This window comes from Salvelinus sp. IW2-2015, linkage group LG32, assembly GCF_002910315.2.
Source record: "Salvelinus sp. IW2-2015 linkage group LG32, ASM291031v2, whole genome shotgun sequence".
Classification (NCBI taxonomy): domain Eukaryota; kingdom Metazoa; phylum Chordata; class Actinopteri; order Salmoniformes; family Salmonidae; genus Salvelinus; species Salvelinus sp. IW2-2015.
The window spans coordinates 31,092,153-31,113,273 of record NC_036871.1 but is presented as its reverse complement, the minus strand read 5'-3'; the positions used below and the strand labels follow the sequence as shown (position 1 = coordinate 31,113,273).

General features: G+C 43.4%; 1 protein-coding gene across 2 annotated transcripts; it reads left to right on the top strand.

Annotated features, from left to right (window-relative positions):
* The first annotated feature begins 9,768 nt into the window (after nucleotides 1–9,768).
* LOC111956655 (cytochrome P450 2J2) lies at nucleotides 9,769–20,406 on the top strand. Of its 2 annotated transcripts, none has more exons than XM_023977188.3 (9): nucleotides 9,769–10,255; nucleotides 15,972–16,134; nucleotides 16,235–16,384; nucleotides 16,589–16,749; nucleotides 17,088–17,276; nucleotides 17,513–17,651; nucleotides 18,878–19,062; nucleotides 19,317–19,458; nucleotides 19,666–20,406. In XM_023977188.3, the coding sequence occupies exons 1-9, from the start codon at nucleotides 10,079–10,081 to the stop codon at nucleotides 19,842–19,844; spliced, it is 1,485 nt and encodes a 494-aa protein (XP_023832956.1). In that variant the 5' UTR covers nucleotides 9,769–10,078; the 3' UTR covers nucleotides 19,845–20,406. The 2 variants fall into 2 exon arrangements, with proteins under 2 accessions (XP_023832956.1, XP_023832954.1); XM_023977186.2 differs by having other exon boundaries at nucleotides 17,510–17,651.
* Nucleotides 20,407–21,121: the final 715 nt, after the last annotated feature.

Sequence of the window (21,121 nt, the reverse complement as noted above, 5' to 3'; positions counted from 1 at the left end):
GATGGGGGAGGGAGCCAGTTAGCACGCAACATGAGCCTTGGCCCACAGTGCTGGGCACGAGTGCCAAACTAGCTCTAACTCTGTCTACAGCCGCTCCCAATTCACTTCCTACCACTTCCCTTTTAGGTCCTAACTCTACCATGTTTGCAGATCTGTAAGGTGGAAGCAATATGGTGGAAGCTCCATTACTTTATGTTTTATAACTTTCCAGACCCTTTATACTGTATCTGCAGACACTGAGGGTGAGGGATAGAGCCAAAGGGGTGTGGGAGGAAGCGAATTGGGACTGGGTACCATAGTACAGTGGACCTCCTTCTCCCACATTCTCTAGGATTCTTAACAAATGGTGGTCCCATGGTACTGTTGGTAGTGGTATGTTTGACAACAGCCAACCATATGGTTTTCCAAGCCCTGTGTATTTGGAGAGATCATATGGAATAACTCTGCAAAGATGGATTGACATTTTGCTGACAAAATAGGGCACACGCACACGCACACGCACACGCACACGCATACACTCACACAAATACATTAATTACATACTATACCTTAGGATAGGATTTCCCAATCAGCCGTGTAGTGCTAGGGCAAGGAACAAAACATACACTCAGGGGGGGGCCCAGGACCGAGTTTGGGAAACCCTGCCTTAGGAAGTTGTTTTAAACATGTCTTAGGGAGTTAGGGGGCTGAGGATAGACAGTACAGGAGATTACATGGGTCTCCAGTACAAACAATCGAGATGCAACACTAGTAATGACTAGTCTAAGTAAATCAGTAATGACTTAACTCACTTAAGAGTAATGACTTAACTCACTTTCTGCGTCATTTACTGGGATTGACCTGTAGGAAGGCCGTTGGGTGGAAAATGCGTCATGGAAGACTCCATGATGTCGTTAGCGTTCAATTGATGTTGACTTTTGTGTGACCCTTTGGACTGGTGATGTCATGACAGTACATACATACGACCATGTGGAATATGCATACTGTACAGTATTCAAACTGTGCAAGAAGAGGAGTGTAATTCAGCATACTAGTCAAACCTTTCAAGTTTGACCCTATGAAATATGATTGTGTCAGGCAGTGTGGGGTGGCAGGTAGCCTAATGGTTAAGTGCGTTGGCCCAGTAACCCAAAGGTTGCTTGTTCAAATCCCTGGGACGAATAGGTGAAAAATTTGTTGATGTGCTCTTGAGCAAGGCGCTTAATCATAATTGCTCTGGATAAGAGTGTCTGCTAAATGACTACACTTTAATAAAGTGTAGGGCTAATCTGATCTAGTGTTTTCTTCCAATAGCCTAAATATATATTTTAGGCCATTTCAGAAAAATGGAACACTAAAACAAAGTGTTACAGAACATTCTGTTAACATAACAGAATATACTTGATTAAAGTCAACTGACATAACCACCAGTCACTACATAGAGTTAGAGTGAAGGTGGTATGACCATGAGTTATGTGATTTATGGAACATAAGCTGCTTGATTCCCAGACAGATCTAAAGTCAATGACATTATGGATGCAGCTGGTACAACACAGCATGTTCCAATAATAGTTATTACATTTGCTTATAAAACCCCACAGGAGAAGTACACTTCCTGTTCTTCGTTTCTCACCTGCACCACGTTACCTCAACTTGAGTGCCACTGCGACCTGGAAGAGCCTATTCTATTCTATACTATAGGTCACATAGTAAGTGGCTCCTCTGCTGTAATGTTCCTGCCTCTGACAATATAGGCCTGTTGGTGTGTTTTCTCTTTGACTGTTCTTGTTCTGGTGAGGATGGGCCAACAACAGGAAGCCTATTGGAACCCAATGAGGACAAATCAAATCAAATCAAATTGTATTAGTCACATGCGCCGAATACAACAGTGAAATAAATGCTTACTTACAAGCCCTTAACCAACAATGCAGTTTTAAGAAAATACCCCCAAAAAAGTAAGAGATAAGAATAACAAATAATTAAAGAGCAGCAGTAAATAACAATAGCAGGGCTATATACAGGGGGTACTGGTACAGAGTCAATGTGTCAATTTGCGGGGGCACCGGTGTCGAGGTAATTGAGGTAATTATGTACATGTAGGTAGAGTTATTAAAGTGGCTATGCATAGATAATAACAGAGTAGCAGCAGCAGCGTTGGAAGCGGGGGGGTATGGTACCGTATGGTACCGCTTGCCGTGCGGTAGCAAAGAGAACAGACTATGACTAGGGTGACTGGATTATTTGACCATTTTTAGGGCCTTCCTCTGACACCGCCTGGTATAGAGGTCCTGGATGGCAGGAAGCTTGGCCCCGGTGATGTACTGGGCCGTACGCACTACCCTCTGCAGTGCCTTGTGGTCGGAGGKCGAGCAGTTGCCATACCGGGCAGTGATACAACCCGTCAGGATGCTCTCCATGGTGCAACTGTAAAACATTTTGAGGATCTGAGGACACATGCCAAATCTTTTCAGTTTCCTGAGGGGAATTCGGTTTTGTTGTGCCCTCTTCACGACTGTCTTGGTGTGCTTGGACCATGTTAGTTTGTTGGTGATGTGGACGCCAAGGAACTTGAAGCTCTCAACCTGCTCCACTACAGCCCCGTCGATGAGAATGGGGGCGTGCTTGGTCCTCCTTTTCCTGTAGTCCACAATCATCTCCTTTGTCTTGATCACGTTGATGGAGAGGTTGTTGTCCTTGCACCACACAGTCAGGTCTCTGACCTTCTCCCTATAGGCTGTCTCATCGTTGTTGGTGATCAGGCCTACCACTGTTGTGTCATCAGCAAACTTAATGATGGTGTTGGAGTCGTGCCTGGCCATGCAGTCATGAGTGAGCAGGGAGTACAGTAGGGGACTGAGCACGCACCATTAAGGTGCCCCCGTGTTGAGGATCAGCGTGGCAGATATGTTGTTACCTACCCTTACCACCTGGGGGCGGCCCGTCAGGAAGTCCAGGATCCAGTTGCAGAAGGAGGTGTTTAGTCCCAGGGTCCTTAGCTTAGTGATGAGCTTTGAGGGCACTATGGTGTTGAACGCTGAGCTGTAGTCAATGAATAGCATTCTCACATAGGTTCCTTTTGTCCAGGTGGGAAAGGGCAGTGTGGAGTGCAATAGAGATTGCATCATCTGTGGATCTGTTGGGGCGGTATGCAAATTGGAGTGGGTCTAGGGTTTCTGGGATAATGGTGTTGATGTGAGCCAGCCTTTCAAAGCATTTCATGGCTACAGATGTGAGTGCTACGGGTCGGTAGTACTTTAGTGTTCTTGGGCACAGGGACTATGGCGGTCTGCTAAAACATGTTGGTATTACAGACTCGGCCAGGGAGAGGTTGAAAATGTCAGTGAAGACACTTGCCAGTTGGTCAGTGTTTGCTCGGAGTACATGTCCTGGTAATCCATCTGGCCCAGCGGCCTTGTGAATGTTGACCTGTTTAAATTCACGCTCTCCACATCGGCTGTGGAGAGCGTGATCACACAGTCGTCCGGAACAGCTGATGTTCTCATGCATGTTTCAGTGTTACTTGCCTCAAAGCGAGCATAGAAGTTATTTAGCTCGTCTGGTAGGCTCGTGTCTCTGGGCAGCTCTCGGCTGTGCTTCCCTTTGTAGTGTGTAATAGTTTGCAAGACCTGCCACATCTGACGAGCGTCGGATCCGGTGTAGTACGATTTGATCTTAGTCGTGTATTGATGCTTTGCCTGTTTAATGGTTCGTCGGAGGGCATAGCAAGATTTCTTATAAGCTTCCGGGTTAGTGGCAGCTCTACCCTTTAGCTCAGTGCGAATGTTGCCTGTAATCCATGGCTTCTGGTTTGGTATTTACGTACAGTCACTGTGGGGACGACTTCCTCGATGCACTTATTGATAAAGCCAGTGACTGATGTGGTGTACCCCTCAATGCCATCGGAAAAATCCCGGAACATATTCCAGTCTGTGCTAGCAAAACAGTCCTGTAGTTTAGCATCTGCTTCATCTGACCACTTTCTTATAGACCGAGTCACTGGTGCTTCCTGCTTTAATTTTTGCTTGTAAGCAGGAATCAGGAGGATATAGTTATGGTCAGATTTTCCAAATGGAGTTTGAGGGAGAGCTTTGTCGCGTCTGTGTGTTGAGTAAAGGTGGTCTATAATTGTTTTCCCTCTGGTTGCACATTTAACATGCTGATAGAAATTGGGTAAACCTGATTTAAGTTTCCCTGCATTAATGTCCCCGGCCACTAGGAGCGCCGCCTCTGGATGAGCGTTTTCCTGTTTGCTCATGGCGGAATACAGCTCATTGAGTGCGTTTTTTTGTGCCAGCCTCTGACTGTGGTGGTATGTAGACAGCTATGAAAAATACAGATGAAAACTCTCTAGGTAGATAGTGTGGTGTATAGCTTATCATGAGATACTCTACCTCAGGCGAGCAAAACCTTGAGACTTCCTTAGATATCGTGCACCAGCTATTGTTTACAAATATGCATAGGTCCCCGCCCCGTGTCTCACCAGAGGCTGCTGTTCTGTCCTGCCGATAGAGTGTATAACCCGTCAGCTGTATGTTCTTAATGTCGTCATTCAGCCACGACTTGGTGAAACATAAGATATTACAGTTTTTAATGTCCCGTTGGTAGGATATACGTGCTTTCAGTTCGTCCCATTTATTTTCCAGCGATTGAACGTTAGCTAGCAGAACGGAAGGCAAGGGCAGATTAGCCACTCATCTCCTGACCCTCACAAGGAATCCTGATCTCTTTCCGCGAAACCTACGTTTCCTTTTCCAGCGAATCACAGGGATCTGGGCCTGGTCGGGTGTACGAAGTATATCCCTCGCGTCCGACTTAGTGAAGAACTCCTCGTCCAATTTGAGGTGAGTAATCCCAGTTCTGATGTCCAGAAGCTCTTAATCATAAGAGATGGTAGCAGCAACATTATGTACACAACATGTTACGAACAACTCGAAAAAACAAACAAAATAGCATGGTTGGTTAAGAGCCAATAAGATGGCAGCCCTCCCTTCCGGCGCCATCTTGTTCATTAACAGTTTCGGCCGGAAATGTTCTGAGCTCCCTCAGGTGACAGTGTGAGTGTCTCATTTCTTCTTTTCCTCACATTACCCTACTTCTCCTCATCTTGTTTTCCCTCTCTCGCTCTCTCCCTCCGCATCCATGACTACTGTATGTGACCCCTGGCGTAAAGATGTTAAGTAAATTGATTCAAACCCGGCTTAATCAGCCAATGTCAATGGAGTTTTTCAGGTGCGTGGCTGTGAGATCAGAGGCTTGTTAACGTCGGCGATACATTACTATATTACTGTGATGTGAGGGCTAGCCTATGCCTCTGCTGCCTACACTGGATAATGTGGACATGTCAAAAGGTAAAATGGTAATGGACATCCGGAGTCACAGCTCAGGCGTGAGGATGTACTGAGAGAGAAAGAGAGAGAGCGAGAGACACACTCAAACATAAAGACAGACAGACACAAAGAAAGACAGCATTAACAACAGTTTATTTGACATGCCCAATCTCCTCCAGTGTCATTACACCCATCATCATACTTACATTCATGTTACCCAGAAGCAAATGCTTGACTGGGCTATTTTGGTCAAGTCTGTTGCTCGGGCTTGTTAGGGACTTGATCCAGCTCTCCTGCAACTCTCTCTCACTAGCGCCACATCTCCACACTCCCTTTCCAACCTCTCCCTCTCTCTCTCTCTAAGTAAATGAACGACATGATCCGGAAATAGGATTCCAGCAGGAGACGGTGGGAAAGAAAATCCCTCCATTACACAAAGAGGAGGGTGGGAATGAATGTCGCAACCTGCTGTTCTCCTCCTGTGTCTGGTCAAATACAACCATATATCAGCTAGAAGCTCAGACATAATGACGCTTAAACTATTCATCTAAACTTCAATTTTAAATCAAACCACACATTACCTAATTATTATAAGTCAAAGTCATGTTTATAAGAATTATGTTTTTACAAGTTTTTGTTGTATGTAGGACATGTATGTGTCTTATGTCTGGAACTCAATCACACTGCTTACACAGCTCCTTGTGGGATAAAGTATTCTCTCTCTCTCGCTCTCTATATACACTACATGACCAAAAGTATGTGGACACTCGTCAAACATGGGCATTAATATGGAGTTGGTCCCCCCTTTGCTGCTATAACTGCCTCCACTCTTCTGGGAAGGCTTTCCACTAGATGTTTGAACATTGCTGCAGGGACTTGCTTCCATTCAGCCACAAGAGCATTAGTGATGTCGGGTACTGATGTTGGGCGATTAGGCCTGGCTCGCAGTCTGTGTTCCAATTCATCCCAAGGGTGTTCGATGGGGTTGAGGTCAGGGCTCTGTGCAGGCCTTCTAGTTCTTCCACACTGATCTTGACAAACCATTTCTGTATGGACCTCCCTTTGTGCACGAGGGCATTGTCATGCTGAAACAGGAAAGGGCCTTCCACAAAGTTGGAAGCACATAATCGTCTAGAATGTCATTGTATGTTGCAACCGAGGGCAGAGGATTTTTACTCGCAACGCGCTTCAGCACTCGGTGGTAGTGTTCTGTGAGCTTGTGTGGCCTACCACTTCGCGGCTGAGTCGTTGCTGCTCCTAGACGTTTCCAATTCACAATAACATCACTTACAGTTGACCGGGGCAGCTTTTGCAGGGCAGAAATTTGACGAACTGACTTGTTGGAAAGGTGGCATCCTATGAATGTGCCACGTTGAAAGTCACTGAGCTCTTCAGTAAGGCCATTCTAATGCCAATGTTTGTCTATGGAGATTGCTCGATTCTATACACCTGCCAGCAATGGGTGTGGCTGAAATAGCCGAATCCACTAATTTAAAGGGGTGTCCACATACTTTTGTATAAATAGTATATGTAATTTGGATAGTAGTGATGGCTGGTGGGTCACTTACCACCATACCCTTTACATACATCAGTTTTATCACGTAGCCTAGATGTATTACATATATGCCACAATGCTGCGCTGACAAGGAGTGAGTGTCTGTTTAATGACATTGCACTGAGGTTATCTATAGCCTCTGAGGGGTCAAGGGTCATCTCCACAGGGTGCACAACTGTCTACTAATAGGTGGGCTAGGGGGAGAGGCAGTTTCCTCCGGGCGCTGAGTAAATGTGTTTGGATTGGGTGTTCGGTCTGACAGAGAGAGGGGGTGGGGTGACGACAGGACTTGGACAAAAAGGTTAAATCTGGGGTCAACTTTATAACCAGGGTGTTATCTGGCTGTCCTGTCAGCTGTCAATCATTCTCTCTCCATGCCATGACAGGAGCATTGACCTATAGCTTTATATTTGGATAAAGTGAGTGGAGAGGGTAAAGGGGCGAGAGTAGAGATAGCATATAAATGTACAGTGTATCTCTACATGGTGTGATTCTATACTGCTGATGTCCTCTCCAATACCTCATTATCAGGTTCTGTTTTGGAATGGCCCCAGCAACCATAGCATTTCACTGGATGTTTATTCAATGGCCAAGAAATAGCCTGTTAAATTTAACAAGGGTTGAAAAGACTGTGTGAGTACATCTGACATACTTAACAATCAATCAAATGTATTTATAAAGCCCTTTTTACATCAGCAGATGTCACAAAGTGCTATACAGAAACCCAGCCTAAAACCCCAAACAGCAAGCAATGCAGGTGTAGAAGCACGGTGGTTAGGAACAACTCCCTAGAAAGGCAGGAACATAAGAAGAAAGGAACCAGGCTCTGAGGGATGGCCAGTCCTCTTCTGGCTGTGCCGGGTGGAGATTATAAGAGTACATGGCCATTTAAGCCCAGATTGTTCTTCAAGATGTTCAAACGTTCATAGATGACTAGCAGGGTCAAATAATAATCGGTGGTTGTAGAGGATGCAACAGGTCAGAACCTCAGGAGTAAATGTCAGTTGGCTTTTCATAGCCAAGCATTCAGAGTCAAAAACATCAGGTCCGGGACAAGTTAACACGTCCGGTGAACAGGTCAGGGTTCCCTAGCCTCCGGCAGAACAGTTGAAACTGGAGCAGCAGCACGACTCGGTGGACTGGGGATAGCCAAGAGTTATCGGGTCAGGTAGTCCTGAGGCAAGATACTAGGGCTCAGGTCCTCCGGGAGGGAGAGAGGGAGAGAGAGAGAATTGGAGGGAGTAAACTTAAATGCACACAGGACACCAGATAAGACAGGAGAATTACACCAGATATAACAGACTGACCCCCCGGCACATAGACTATTGCAGCATAGATACTAGAGACTGAGACAGGGGTGGGTCGGTGGACACTGTCTGACGATACCTCCGGACAGGGCCAACCAGGCAGGATATAACCCCAGCCACTTTGCCAAAGCACAGCTTTTGATGATCCTTGGTTGGGGTCGAAGCAGATAATTTGTTGCGATTGCAAATGTAATAAGATGGTGGTCCGTTAGTCCAGGATTATAAGGAAAAATATTTAGATCCACAATATTTATTCCATGGGACGAAACTAGATCCAGGGTATGACTGTGGCAATGAGTAGGTCTGGAGACATGTTGGACAAAACCCACTGACTCGATGATGGCTCCGAAAGCCTTTTGGAGTGGGTCTGTGGACTTTTCCATGTGATTATTAAAGACTATTAATGTAAAATGTGAATATTATCTGCCATGACTACAAGGTCCGATAGGAATTCCAGGAACTCAGTGAGGAACGCTGTATACGGCCCAGGAGGCATATAAACAGTAGCTATAAAAAGTGATTGAGTAGGCTGCATAGATTTCATGACTAGAAGCTCGAAAGACAAAAACGCAGTGATTTTTAAAAGTCTTATTTCAATTTGCTGTCATAAATGTTAAGCGAAAACAAAACAGAGTAACTTAAGAGGGGGAACTACACAACCACTAAATCTGGCGAAAGGGAACCCAAAGTCACTGTAATTTGGGAGAGTGTGGTTAACCGCTTTAAATAATGGATGGTTTTTCTGTTTAGCCTTAGGCGTTGGAGCTGAGGTCATATGCAAACAAGGCACAGCCTAGGTCACAGTTTTTATATGCTGAAATATAACTAAGGGACAGATTCCTTGCTCACTTTTCTCTCTCTCTCTCATTCTCTCTCTCATTCTCTCTCTCTCTCTCTCTCTCTCTCTCTCTCTCTCTCTCTCTCTCTCTCTCTCTCTCTTCATCTCTCCTCTCTCTTCTTCTCTCTCTCTCTCTCTCTCTCATGCATTCACATTCACCACTCGTTCGCACACATGCAAGCACACACATATTCCTGATGAGTTTTCCCCTCTAATACTGCCACCTAAATATTTTCTTAACTCTTCTTGAACTGCGCTGTTGGGTTAAGGGCTTGTAAGTAAACATTTCACTGTAAATTCCACACTTGTTGTATTCGGCACATGTGACAAATAAAGTTTGATTTGATTTGACCTCCTGGTTCAGAGCTCTAAATTCAACAGAGGTAAAGTCGCCATCATTCTAGAGATAGAGTGCCACCAAGTGGTAGGATTTGAATATGCATGGGTACATGTCTGCAGGTGCCTCTTCAACAGAACTTTGTGAAATCGGCCATAAAAATCCATGGGCCCAAAATGTGAAAATCTTTCAATGTATAGAGGAACCAGACAAGTACAGAATGTATACTATTGTATGTTTTTCTGTAGTGCACCCATTGAAAGGAATCAAAAATAATCTTTGCTAATTGAACTTTTCCCACTTCCTCTTTTCCTCCTTACTTTCCTTCCTTTTTCTGCCATTCCCGTTTCGGTGTTGCTGGCTGTTCCCCTGTTTCAGTGATGCTGGCTGTTTGTTCTGCAGCTCTTACATAAGGGTTTGAACTCCTGAATAGTTGGCAACAAACTACTGAGGGAAAGGACAGAGACAGAATAAATAAAATAGAGGGAGAAATAGAGAAAAAATAAAGAGGGGGAGGGGAGTAGCACAAGCAAATATTTAATTACGGAAAGAGAGAGAGAGACAGAAACCTCAAATATCATAAATCTGTAACTTAATTTCGGATTTCATATGAATAGCAAAACAAACTCTGGCTTGAGAGAATTTAAACGGGAGGTGAACTTTGGAAGGAGCATGCTGCCAGTGTTCCACAGCCTCCTAGTGTCTGTCACAGTCCTGCTGTAGCTGCCTCCTACCATGCTACTATCTCTGGATTGTCTGGACCTGAAGAGCTGCCTGCTTGTGATCTTTCTGTTCCTACTGCTGGTGGACTTCCTGAAGCACAGAAACCCACCTGAGTTCCCTCCTGGACCATGGCCTCTACCTTTCCTTGGAAATATCTTCATTGGGTTTGGCTACCAGGACATGGACAAGGTAACACTTAGCTACTATATTACAAAGACTTATACCTTAGGCTATACGGTAATGACATATACAGTACCAGTCAAAAGTTTGGACACATCTACTCATTCCAGGGTTTTTCTTTCTTTTTACTATTTTCTACATTGTAGAATAGTCCAGTCCTCTTCTGGCTGTGCCGGGTGGAGATTATAACAGAACATGGCCAAGATGTTCAAATGTTCATAGATGACCAGCAGGGTCAAATAATAATAGTCACAGTGGTTGTCGAGGGTGCAACAGGTCAGCACCTCAGGAGTAAATGTCAGTTGCTTTTCATAGCCGATCATTCAGAGTATCTCTACCGCTCCTGCTGTCTCTAGAGAGTTGAAAACAACAGGTCTGGGACAGGTAGCACGTCCGGTGAACAGGTCAGGGTTCCATAGCCGCAGGCAGAACAGTTGAAACTGGAGCAGCAACACGGCCAGGTGGACTGGGGACAGCAAGGAGTCATCAGGCTAGGTAGTCCTGAGGCATGGTCCTAGGGCTCAGGTCCTCCGAGAGAGAGAAAGATAGAGAGAAAAAGAGAGAATTAGAGAGCATACTTAAATTCACACAGGACACCGGATAAGACAGGAGAAATACTCCAGACATAACAGACTGACCCTAGCCCCCCGACACAAACTACTGCAGCATAAATACTGTAGGCTGAGACAGGAGGGGTCGGGAGACACTGTGGCCCCGTCCGACTATACCCCCAGACAGGGCCAAACAGGCAGGATATAACCCCACCCACTTTGCCAAAGCACAGCCCCCACACCACTAGAGGGATATCTTCAACCACCAACTTACCATCCTGAGACAAGGCCGAGTATAGCCCACGAAGATCTCCCCCACGGCACAACCCAAGGGGGGCGCTAACCTGGACAAGAAGATCACGTCAGTGACTCAACCCACTCAAGTGACGCACCCCTCATAGGGATGGCATGGAAGAGCACCAGTAAGCCAGTGACTCAGCCCCTTTAATAGGGTTAGAGGCAGAGAATCCCCGTGGAGAGAGGGGAACAGGCCAGGCAGGGACAGCAAGGACGGTTCGTTGCTCTAGCGCCTTTCCATTCACCTTCACACTCCTGGGCCAGACTACACTCAATCATAGGACCTAATAGTGAAGACATCAACACTATGAAATAACACATGTAATCATGTAGTAACCAAAAAAGTGTTAAACAAATCAAAATATATTTTATACAGTTGAAGTCAGAAGTTTACACCTTAGCCAAATAAACTCAGCAACAAAAGAAACGTCCTCTAGCGGTCAACTGCGTTTATTTTCAGCAAACTTAACATGTGTAAATATTTGTATGAACATAACAAGATTCAACAACTGAGACATAAACTGAACAAGTTCCACAGACATGTGACTAACATAAATGGAATAATGTGTCCCTGAACAAAGGGTCAAAATCAAAAATAACAGTCAGTATCCGGTGTGGCCACCAGCTGCATTAAGTACTGCAGTGCATCTCCTCCTCATGGACTGCACCAGATTTGCCAGTGTTTGCTGTGAGATGTTACCCCACTCTTCCACCAAGGCACCTGCAAGTTTCTGAACATTTCTGGAGGGAATGGCCCTAGCCCTCATCCTCCGATCCAACAGGTCCCAGACGTGCTCAATGGGATTAAGATCCGGGCTCTTCGCTGGCCATGGCAGCACACTGACATTCCTGTCTTGCAGGAAATCACACACAGAACGAGCCGTATGGCTGGTGGCATTGGCATCATGCTGGAGGGTCATGTCAGGATGAGCCTGCAGGAAGGGTACCACATGAGGGAGGAGGATGTCTTCCCTGTAACGCACAGCGTTGAGATTGCCTGCAATGACAACAAGCTCAGTTCGATGATGCTGTGACACACCGCCCCAGACCATGATGGACCCTCCACCTCGATCCCGCTCCAGAGTACAGGCCTCGGTATAACGCTCATTCCTTCGACGATAAACGCGAATCCGACCATCACCCGGATGTTCGAATGTGCCAATCCTCTGCAGGTGTTGTTACAAGTGGTCTGCGACTGCGAGGACGATCAGCTGTCCGTCCTGTCTCCCTGTAGCGCTGTCTTAGTACGGACATTGCAATTTATTGCCCTGGCCACATCTGCAGTCCTCATGCCTCCTTGCAGCATGCCTAAGGCACGCTCACGCAAATGAGCAGGGACCCTGGGCATCTTTCTTTTGGTGTGTTTCAGAGTCAGTAGAAAGGCCTCTTTAGTGTCCAAAGTGTTCATAACTGTGACCTTCATTGCCTACCATCTGTAAGCGGTTAGTGTCTTAACGACCGTTCCACAGGTGCATGTTCATTAATTGTTTATGGTTCATTGAACAAGCATGGGAAACTGTGTTTAAACCATTTACAATGAAGATCTGTGAAGTTATTTGGATTTTTAAGAATTATCTTTGAAAGATAGGGTCCTGAAAAAGGGACGTTTCTTTTTTTGCTGAGTTTACATTTAAAAAATGTTTTTAATACATTTAAACAGTTTACATTTTTCACAATTCCTGACATTTAATCCTAGTAAAAATGTATTCCCTGTCTTAGGTCAGTTAGGATCACCACTTTATTTTAAGAATGTGAAATGTCAGAATAATAGAACAGAGAATTATTTATGTCAGCTTTTATTTCTTTCATCACATTCCCAGTGGGTCAGAAGTTTACATACACTCAATTAGTATTTGGTAACATTGCCTTTAAATTGTTTAACTTGGGTCAAACATTTCGGGTAGCCTTCCACAAGCTTCCCACAGTAAGTTGGGTGAATTTTGGCACATTCCTCCTGACAGAGCTGGTGTAACTGAGTTAGATTTGTAGGCCTCCTTGCTCTCACACGCTTTTTCAGTTCTGCCCACAAATTTTCTATAGGCTTGAAGTCAGAGCTTTGTGATGGCCACTCCAATACCTTGACTTTGTTGTCCTTAAGACATTTTGCCANGGAAGTATGCTTGGGGTCATTGTCCATTTGGAAGACCCATTTGCGACCAAGCTTTAACTTCCTGACTGATGTCTTGAGATGTTGTTTCAATATATACACATAACTTTCCATCCTCATGATGCCATCTATTTTGTGAAGTGCACCAGTCCCTCCTGCAGCAAAGCACCCCCACAACATGTTGCTGCCACCCCCGTGCTTCACGGTTGGGATGGTGTTCTTCGGCTTGCAAGCCTCCCCCTTTTTCCTCTAAACATAACGATGGTCATTATTGCCAAACAGTTATATATTTTTTTCATCAGACCAGAGGAGATTTCTCCAAAAAGTACGATCTTTGTCCCCATGTGGAGTTGCAAACCGTAGTCTGGCTTTTTTATGGCGGTTTTGGAGCAGTGGCTTCTTCCTTGCTGAGCTGCCTTTCAGGTAATGTAGATATAGGACTCGTTTTACTGTGGATATAGATACTTTTGTATCCGTTTCCTCCAGCATCTTCACAAGGTACTTTGCTGTTGTTCTTGGATTGATCTGCACTTTTCGCACCAAAGTACATTTATCTCTAGGAGACAGAACACTTCTCCTTCCTGAGCGGTATGATGGCTGCGTGGTACCATGGTGTTTATACTTGCGTACTATTGTTTGTACAGATGAACGTGGTACCTTCAGGCATTTGGAAATTGCTCCCAAGGATGAAACAGACTTGTGGAGGTCTACAATTGTCTTCTGAGGTCTTGGCTGATTTCTTTCGATTTTCCCATGATGTCAAGCAAAGAGGCACTGTGTTTGAAGGTAGGCCTTGAAATACATCCACAGGTACGCCTCCAATTGACTCAAATTATGTCAATTAGCCTATCAGAAGCTTCTAAAGCCATGATATCATTTTCTGGAATTTTCCAAGCTGTTTAAAGGCACAGTCAACTTAGTGTATGTAAACTTCTGACCCACTGGAATTGTGATACAGTGACTTATAAGTGAAATAATCTGTCTGTAAACAATTGTTGGAAAAATTACTTGTGTCTTGCACAAAGTAGATGTCCTATCCAACCTGCCAAAACTATAGTTTGTTAACCATAAATTTGTGGAGTGGTTGAAAAACAAGTTTTAATGACTCCAACCTAAGTGTATGTAAATGTCACGACTTCCGCTGAGGTCGGTCCCTCTACTTGTTCGGGCGGCGGTCGACGTCACCGGTCTTCTAGCCATCGCTGACCCATCTTTAATTTTCCATTGGGTTTGTCTTTATTTTCTACACACCTGGTTTTCATTATCCCATTACATGTTCATGTATTTAACCCTCTGTTTCCCCCATGTTTGTTGTGCGTGATTATTTCTATGTTCAGTTCGGTTCAAGATGGCTGGTTTTTCGACGGGTGCTGTGTTCACCCGTGTTCATAACCGTTGGTTATTGGTCAAGTGTATTTGTTTACCTTGTGCCTTTATTTTCTGAGTAAAGTACATTGCTCACTCATTTTGCTCTCCTGCGCCTGACTTCATGCACCAGCTACACCACCTTCTGACAGTAAACTTCCGACTTCAACTGTATTTGAGATTCTTTAAAGTAGCCACCTTGATGACAGCTTTGCACACTCTTGGCATTCTCTCAACCAGCTTCATGAGGTAGTCACCTAGAATGCATTTCAATTAACAGGTGTGCCTTTTTAAAAGTTAATTTGTGGAATTTCTTTCGTTCTTAATGCGTTTGAGCCAATCAGTTGTTTTGTGACTAGGTAGAGGTGGTGTACAGAAAAAAGCCCTATTTGGTAAAAGACCAAGTCCATATTATGGCAAGAACAGCTCAAATAAGCAAAGAGAAACGACAGTCCATCATTACTTTAGGACATGAAGGTCAGTCAGTCAATCAGTCAGTCAGTCATTTCAAGAACTTTGAAAGTTTCTTCAAGTGCAGTCGCAAAAACTATCAAGCGCTATGATGAAACTGGCTCTCATGAGGACCACCACAGGAAGGGAAGACCCAGAGTTACCTCTGCTGCAGAGGATAAGTTCATTAGAGTTACTGTTATGAGAATTCTTTTCTCATGTTCATTAACTGAACTTCAATTAAAATACTCTGTCTGTTACTAAGAATTTGTAAGGTTCTTATTAAAATGAAACAGTCTACTTAGTCAGCAGGTTTATTTACGAGAGCTCTGCTTAACATTTTCCTGTACATTGGTCTATATACCTCACATTTCGTCATAAATGTCCCTCCTCTCAGAAACAATGACAATATAGTTCACAAGTCTTCTCCTTCTCATACATTGCCTGCCACCTGTTATACAATCTACTACAAGCTGAAATTCTAATACATTTCATACAATCATACAGTGACAGGGTAGATTTCTGTTAGTTATAGTTCTACGTTAAATGTATACATAATTGAGTCATTATTCATAAAAATCATAACAGTTACCAACCTCAGAAATTGCAGCCCAAATAAATGCGTCACAGAGTTCAAGTAACAGACAGATCTCAACATCAACTGTTCAGAGGAGACTGCAGGAATCAGGCCTTCATGGTCGAATTGCTGCAAAGAAACCACTACTAAAGGACCCCAATAAGAAGAAGAGACTTGCTTGGGCCAAGAAACACGAGCAATGGACATTAGACCGGTGGAAATCTGTCCTTTGGTCTAATTTGAGATTTTTGTGTCCAAACCTTTGACTGGTACTGTACAAACAGCATCAAAAAATTCAAGGCCGATCAATTTATGCAAATAATGTTTTGTTGCTTGTTACAAAGATCTTTCTTTAAGTTTTCCTGCGATTGTTTTTAGGTTGCTGAACAGTTCGGCAATATTTTCAGCCTTCGGTGGGGTTGGGAGAAGGTGGTGTTTGTGTCTGGGTACAAGATGGTGAAGGATGTTTTAATGACTCAGGGAGATAACTTTTTAGACCGACCTGCATCTCCTCTCTTTAGTGATGTTTTCAAAGACTGTGGTAAGACCTGCTATTTACATTTTCATATATAATTTCACTCACCATCGTTACTGTTTAATTAAAATTATTTTCAAGTAACCATGAAACTCTATTTCAAAAGGAATCTCTGTAAGTAATGGATACAGATGGAGGAGGCAACGGCAGTTCTCGGTGGCCCACCTAAAACACGTTGGTGAGGGGAAGAGAACCCTGGAGCTTCATGTGCAGCAGGAGTGTAACTTCCTGTGTCAGGCCTTCCAACAGGAAATGGGTGAGCTGCTGTAAACAAACCAATCACAATTTACAGTGAAAAACATTAAAATAAGATTTCTGGTTGTGACTTTAGAATACAAATTTAGAGTTTTCAGTGCATTTTCCTTATTATTGTAACTGTACATTGTGCATTTCAAGTTCTATGTAATACAAAGGTAACATTGTGTCTACTTAAGAACAGTACTTAAATGTAACCCAACAGGAGGGCCATTCAACCCCCAACTCATAATAAACAGTGCTGCTGCAAACAGCATTGGATTCTTGGTGTTTGGAAAGCGATTTGACTACAACGCTACAGACTTCCAGAACCGTCTGCGACTGAGCCAGGAGTCCATGCTATTGATAGGCAACCCTCTGGTTCAGGTGGGTTCCCCTGTGCTGATGCGATGACGCAACAAGGCTATAGAAGGAGGATGGGCTCATTGTAATGGCTGGAATGGAATAAATGGAATGGTACCAAACACATAAAAACAGCTTGTTTGACTCCGTTCCATTGATTCCATTCCAGCCATTACAATGAGCCAGTCCTCCTATTGCTTCTCCCACCAGCCTCCTCTGCTATATGCAGCTCGGTAAAGTGATACACGTATTAGTTGTGTTCACCATACACCATACCTTCTCATTAGCCCCTAGTATACATCTCACATTTTTCTTTGAAGCACAACTTCAGGATATATAATTATGTCCCCTTTTTCTCTTAGCTGTATGATGTATTTCCATGGCTGTTCAAGCGTTTGCCTGGGCTGCGTTCTGGTCCCCATGTGACAATTCTTTCCAACTATGCAAAGATTGTGTCATTCCTGAGAAAAGAAATAGAGAAACATAAGAAGGACTGGGATCCCTTTGATCACCGGGACTACATTGACTCCTACATCGGAGAAATAGACAAGGTGATGCCTGTATATCAGTTTCTTTGTCTGTGTATGTACAGTATATTGTCACTTTTATTGCCTGTGCAACATGTTCAGTCATGAAATTAACTTGAATATTGACTTGCCATCTTTAATGGTCTCAACAGTCATAAAAGCTTTTGACTACTGCCATGGGCCTTTTAGGTACAACATCTGAGACAGTTGATAGTAATGTTTCATCCTGTTCTTGTATTTGATAATACCTCCTTCAGAAGAAGAGGGACATCGAGGCTGGGTTCCACTCAGAGAACTTGGTGTATTGCAGTCTGGACTTGTTTGAGGCTGGAACAGAGACCATAACCAATACTTTACGTTGGGCTCTGCTCTACATGGTGAAGTACCCTGATGTTCAGGGTAGGTATAGTGCTCTATAGACTAGAGTCATACCGTGAGCTCCAAAAGTATTGGGACAGTGACAATTTTTTGTTGTTGTTTTGGCTCTGTACTCCAGGACTTTGGATTGGAATTGATACAATGACTATCAGGTTAAAGTGCAGACTGTCAGCTTTAATTTGAGGGTAATTTCATCCATATCGGGTTAACCGTTTAGAAATTACAACACTCTTCATACATAGTCCCCCCATTTTAGAGGACCAAAAGTATTGGGGGAAATTCACTTATGTGTATTAAAATAGTAAAAAGTAAAGTATTTGGTCCCATATTCATAGCACGCAATAACTACATCAAGCTTGTGACTCTACAAATGTGTTTGATGCATTTGCTGTTTGCCCAATAGAAATGAATGGTCAGTTAATTTCTATTTCTATCGTGAATAATGATGAGAAAGTTAGACTCACAAATATCATACCCCCAAGACATGCTAACCTCTCACCATTGCAATAACAGGGGAGGCTGGCATTTGTGTGTGTGTGTGTGTGTGTGGGGGGGATATGATATTTGTGCGTCTGTAACTTTCTCACTCATCATTATTCACGATTCATTGAGGATTATCTGTAATCATGGTAGCATCCATATTAATGTAGACGTGTTTAGAAACGTTCTATTCTTATTTACAATAAAAGTGACTCCAAAATGACATAATACATTATTTACCATTAATTTCTATAGGGCACAAAATAATCTGAAACACATCCAAAATAAACAGTAAATGCATCCAACAAATTTGTAGAGTCACAATCTTGATGTAGCCATTGCATGCTATGAATATGAGACTAAATACTTAACTTTTTACTACTTTAATACACATAAGTGAATTTTTCCTAATACTTTTGGTCCCCTAAACTGGGGGGACTATGGGCAAAAAGTGTTGTAATTTTCAAACTGTTCACCCGATATGGATAAAAATACCCTCAAAGTAAAGCTGACAGTCTGCGCTATAACCTCATTGTATCAAATCCAAAGTGCTGGAAGATACCAATACTTTTGGAGCTCACTGTATACAGTATATCCAATTCTTAAAGCTATGCTATACACCAACCAACCTACAAACAGCCTCTGAATAACTAAGCAGCTACAGCCAACCAACAAACAACCACTTTCTGACCAAACAGCACATCAACAAAACTAAGTTGAGTCATAACTAAGTTCTAAGCCATTTGAATCCCTCTTCATCTTCCCAGAGAATGTCCAGGAAGAGATCAAAAGTGTGATTGGCCAGTCTCGCCAGCCCTGCCTTGCTGATAGGGTGAGCATGCCCTACACAGACGCTGTGATCCACGAGACACAGAGAATGGCCAACATACTGCCTCTCAATATCAGGATGTCAAGCAAAGATGCTACCATGGGGGGATATTTCATACCCAAGGTGAGACAGACTGTACAGTATCACCTCAATTCATTTCTCTGTGGGGGAGTTAGAAGATATGCTCATTTGTCCTGAACTTCCACACTTTCTTTAGTGCTGTTTTAATGCGAGAACTCTGGTGAATAAAATGTTCAGTGTATTTGTTACATTATGGAAAATACCATCCCATGGAAGTGATGTTTACATTTTTTGTTTGAAGTTCTATGGTTTTAAAAGGTTATTTCAAGCATGCTTTCTCATCATCCCCTCCATAGGGCACTAAAGTGATAGTCAACCTCTCCTCAGTGTTACGTGACCAGACAGAATGGGAGACGGCAGACCACTTCAACCCACAACATTTCCTGGATGTGCATGGTCACTTCCGGAAAAGGGAGGCTTTTTTCCCATTTTCTGCAGGTTGGTCCCTAGATTCAATTTCATCCGCTCTTGCCCTAAATTCCACCCACATACAATGTAGCTCTACTAACTCTATTCTAGCTTTCACAAAATGAAAAAAAAAACAGCCTGCCTACAAAGCCTGTGTTATGTGATACAGTAGCGGTAATAATAACTCTGTCCCTGTACCCTGCGTATACCCATTTCTCTCCCTCTCTCTGCTCCTAGGAAAGAGGGCTTGTCTGGGGCAGTCGCTGGCCCGCATGGAGCTCTTCCTCTTTTTCACCTCCCTCCTCCAGAGGTTCACCATCTCTACATCCCCTGGAGAGGAACCACCAAGCCTGGAGCCCCAGGGAGTGGCCATCCAGTCCCCTAAACCCTTCACTATCTGTGCCTCCACATGGTGATGGTTCACCACCATTATAGTTCCGTTTTGGAGAAGAAGAGGAATACATTTTATTGTCCATTTTCCTATGGAAATCGGTCTTTTTGCTTTTAACCCTACCCCCTCCCAAATCAAACACACACACCCTCGAAGGGTTGGAAGCACAGGGTCAGCCATGGTGCAGCGCCACTGGAGAAGTTTCAGGTTAAGGGCACAACGGCAGATTGTATGATACACTGAATTACTGAGCACTGTCTGCATGCTTAACATAATGTATACACAGTATTATATTTACAGTGTCCCCCCTTTCTTAAAGGTCCAACGCAGCCATTTTTATCTCAATATCAAATCATTTCTGGGTAACAATTAAGTACCTTACTGTGATTGTTTTAAATTAAAATGGTCAAAAATAAACAAAAATAGCTCCTTAGAAAATAGCAATTTCTCAAGCAAGAATTTTGCTGTTATTGGCAGAGAGGTTTGGAACGCTCTTTCTTATTGGTCTATTAACTAATTTACTGAATGGTGATGTCACCATGGAAAGCCAAAACTCTCTCCCACCAAAACAGGCTGAAATTTCAGGCAGTCTTTTCAAACAGCTCTCAAACTAAAAGGGCATTATCATAATTTTCACAATATCATCCCAACCTATATATTATATATATATATATATAAAACACATGAAAATCACATTATTGACTGCACTGGGCCTTTAATAGTTTAATTCAGGGGCGCACATTTCACTGGGAACAGCATTAATGTGCCCACATTCTGAAATTACATTTTTGTCTCCCCAGTTTTATCATTGGAATGTGATACAAAACGAGGCAACAGTGTGTTTTAGGATCATGCGGATGCCTCCGAGCAGTCGGGTAGACTTTTTGGAGTGTTTTCCGACTGGATAGAAGAAGAAAAATAATAATAATTTAAAAAAAAGTTATGTCCCCCCCACTTCTAAAACCAAAGTTGCGCCCCTGGTTTAAGTCATTTGTACTTTGAACGTAACCCTTCTAGCATTTTGAAAAGATCCAGTCTTACAGCATTGTTTGATTAAAGTCACAATTCTGTACAACAGAACAAATGTATGTCTTATTTACATTTCATGCTAGTTCATCTCGTGTGATCACTTCAGCTATTCAGACGGCACAATAATTGGGCTCCACAAATACAGGCTCTGGACTTTGGCCATCACTGAACAATCCCATGTGATTCTTCTGTTTCTTCTGTTTGATAGTGGAGTTTTGAATCCACCGACCCCAGCAGTCATTGAGGAATCTGTAAGTGAGAAAGAGGCTCACT

Coding starts and splice junctions, on each gene's coding strand:
- LOC111956655 (XM_023977186.2), top strand. CDS start 10,079: ATGCTACTATCTCTGGATTGTCTGGACCTGAAGAGCTGCCTGCTTGTG. Junction 17,277..17,509: donor ACATCGGAGAAATAGACAAG/GTGATGCCTGTA, acceptor TACCTCCTTCAG/AAGAAGAGGGACATCGAGGC. Junction 19,063..19,316: donor GGGGATATTTCATACCCAAG/GTGAGACAGACT, acceptor TCCCCTCCATAG/GGCACTAAAGTGATAGTCAA.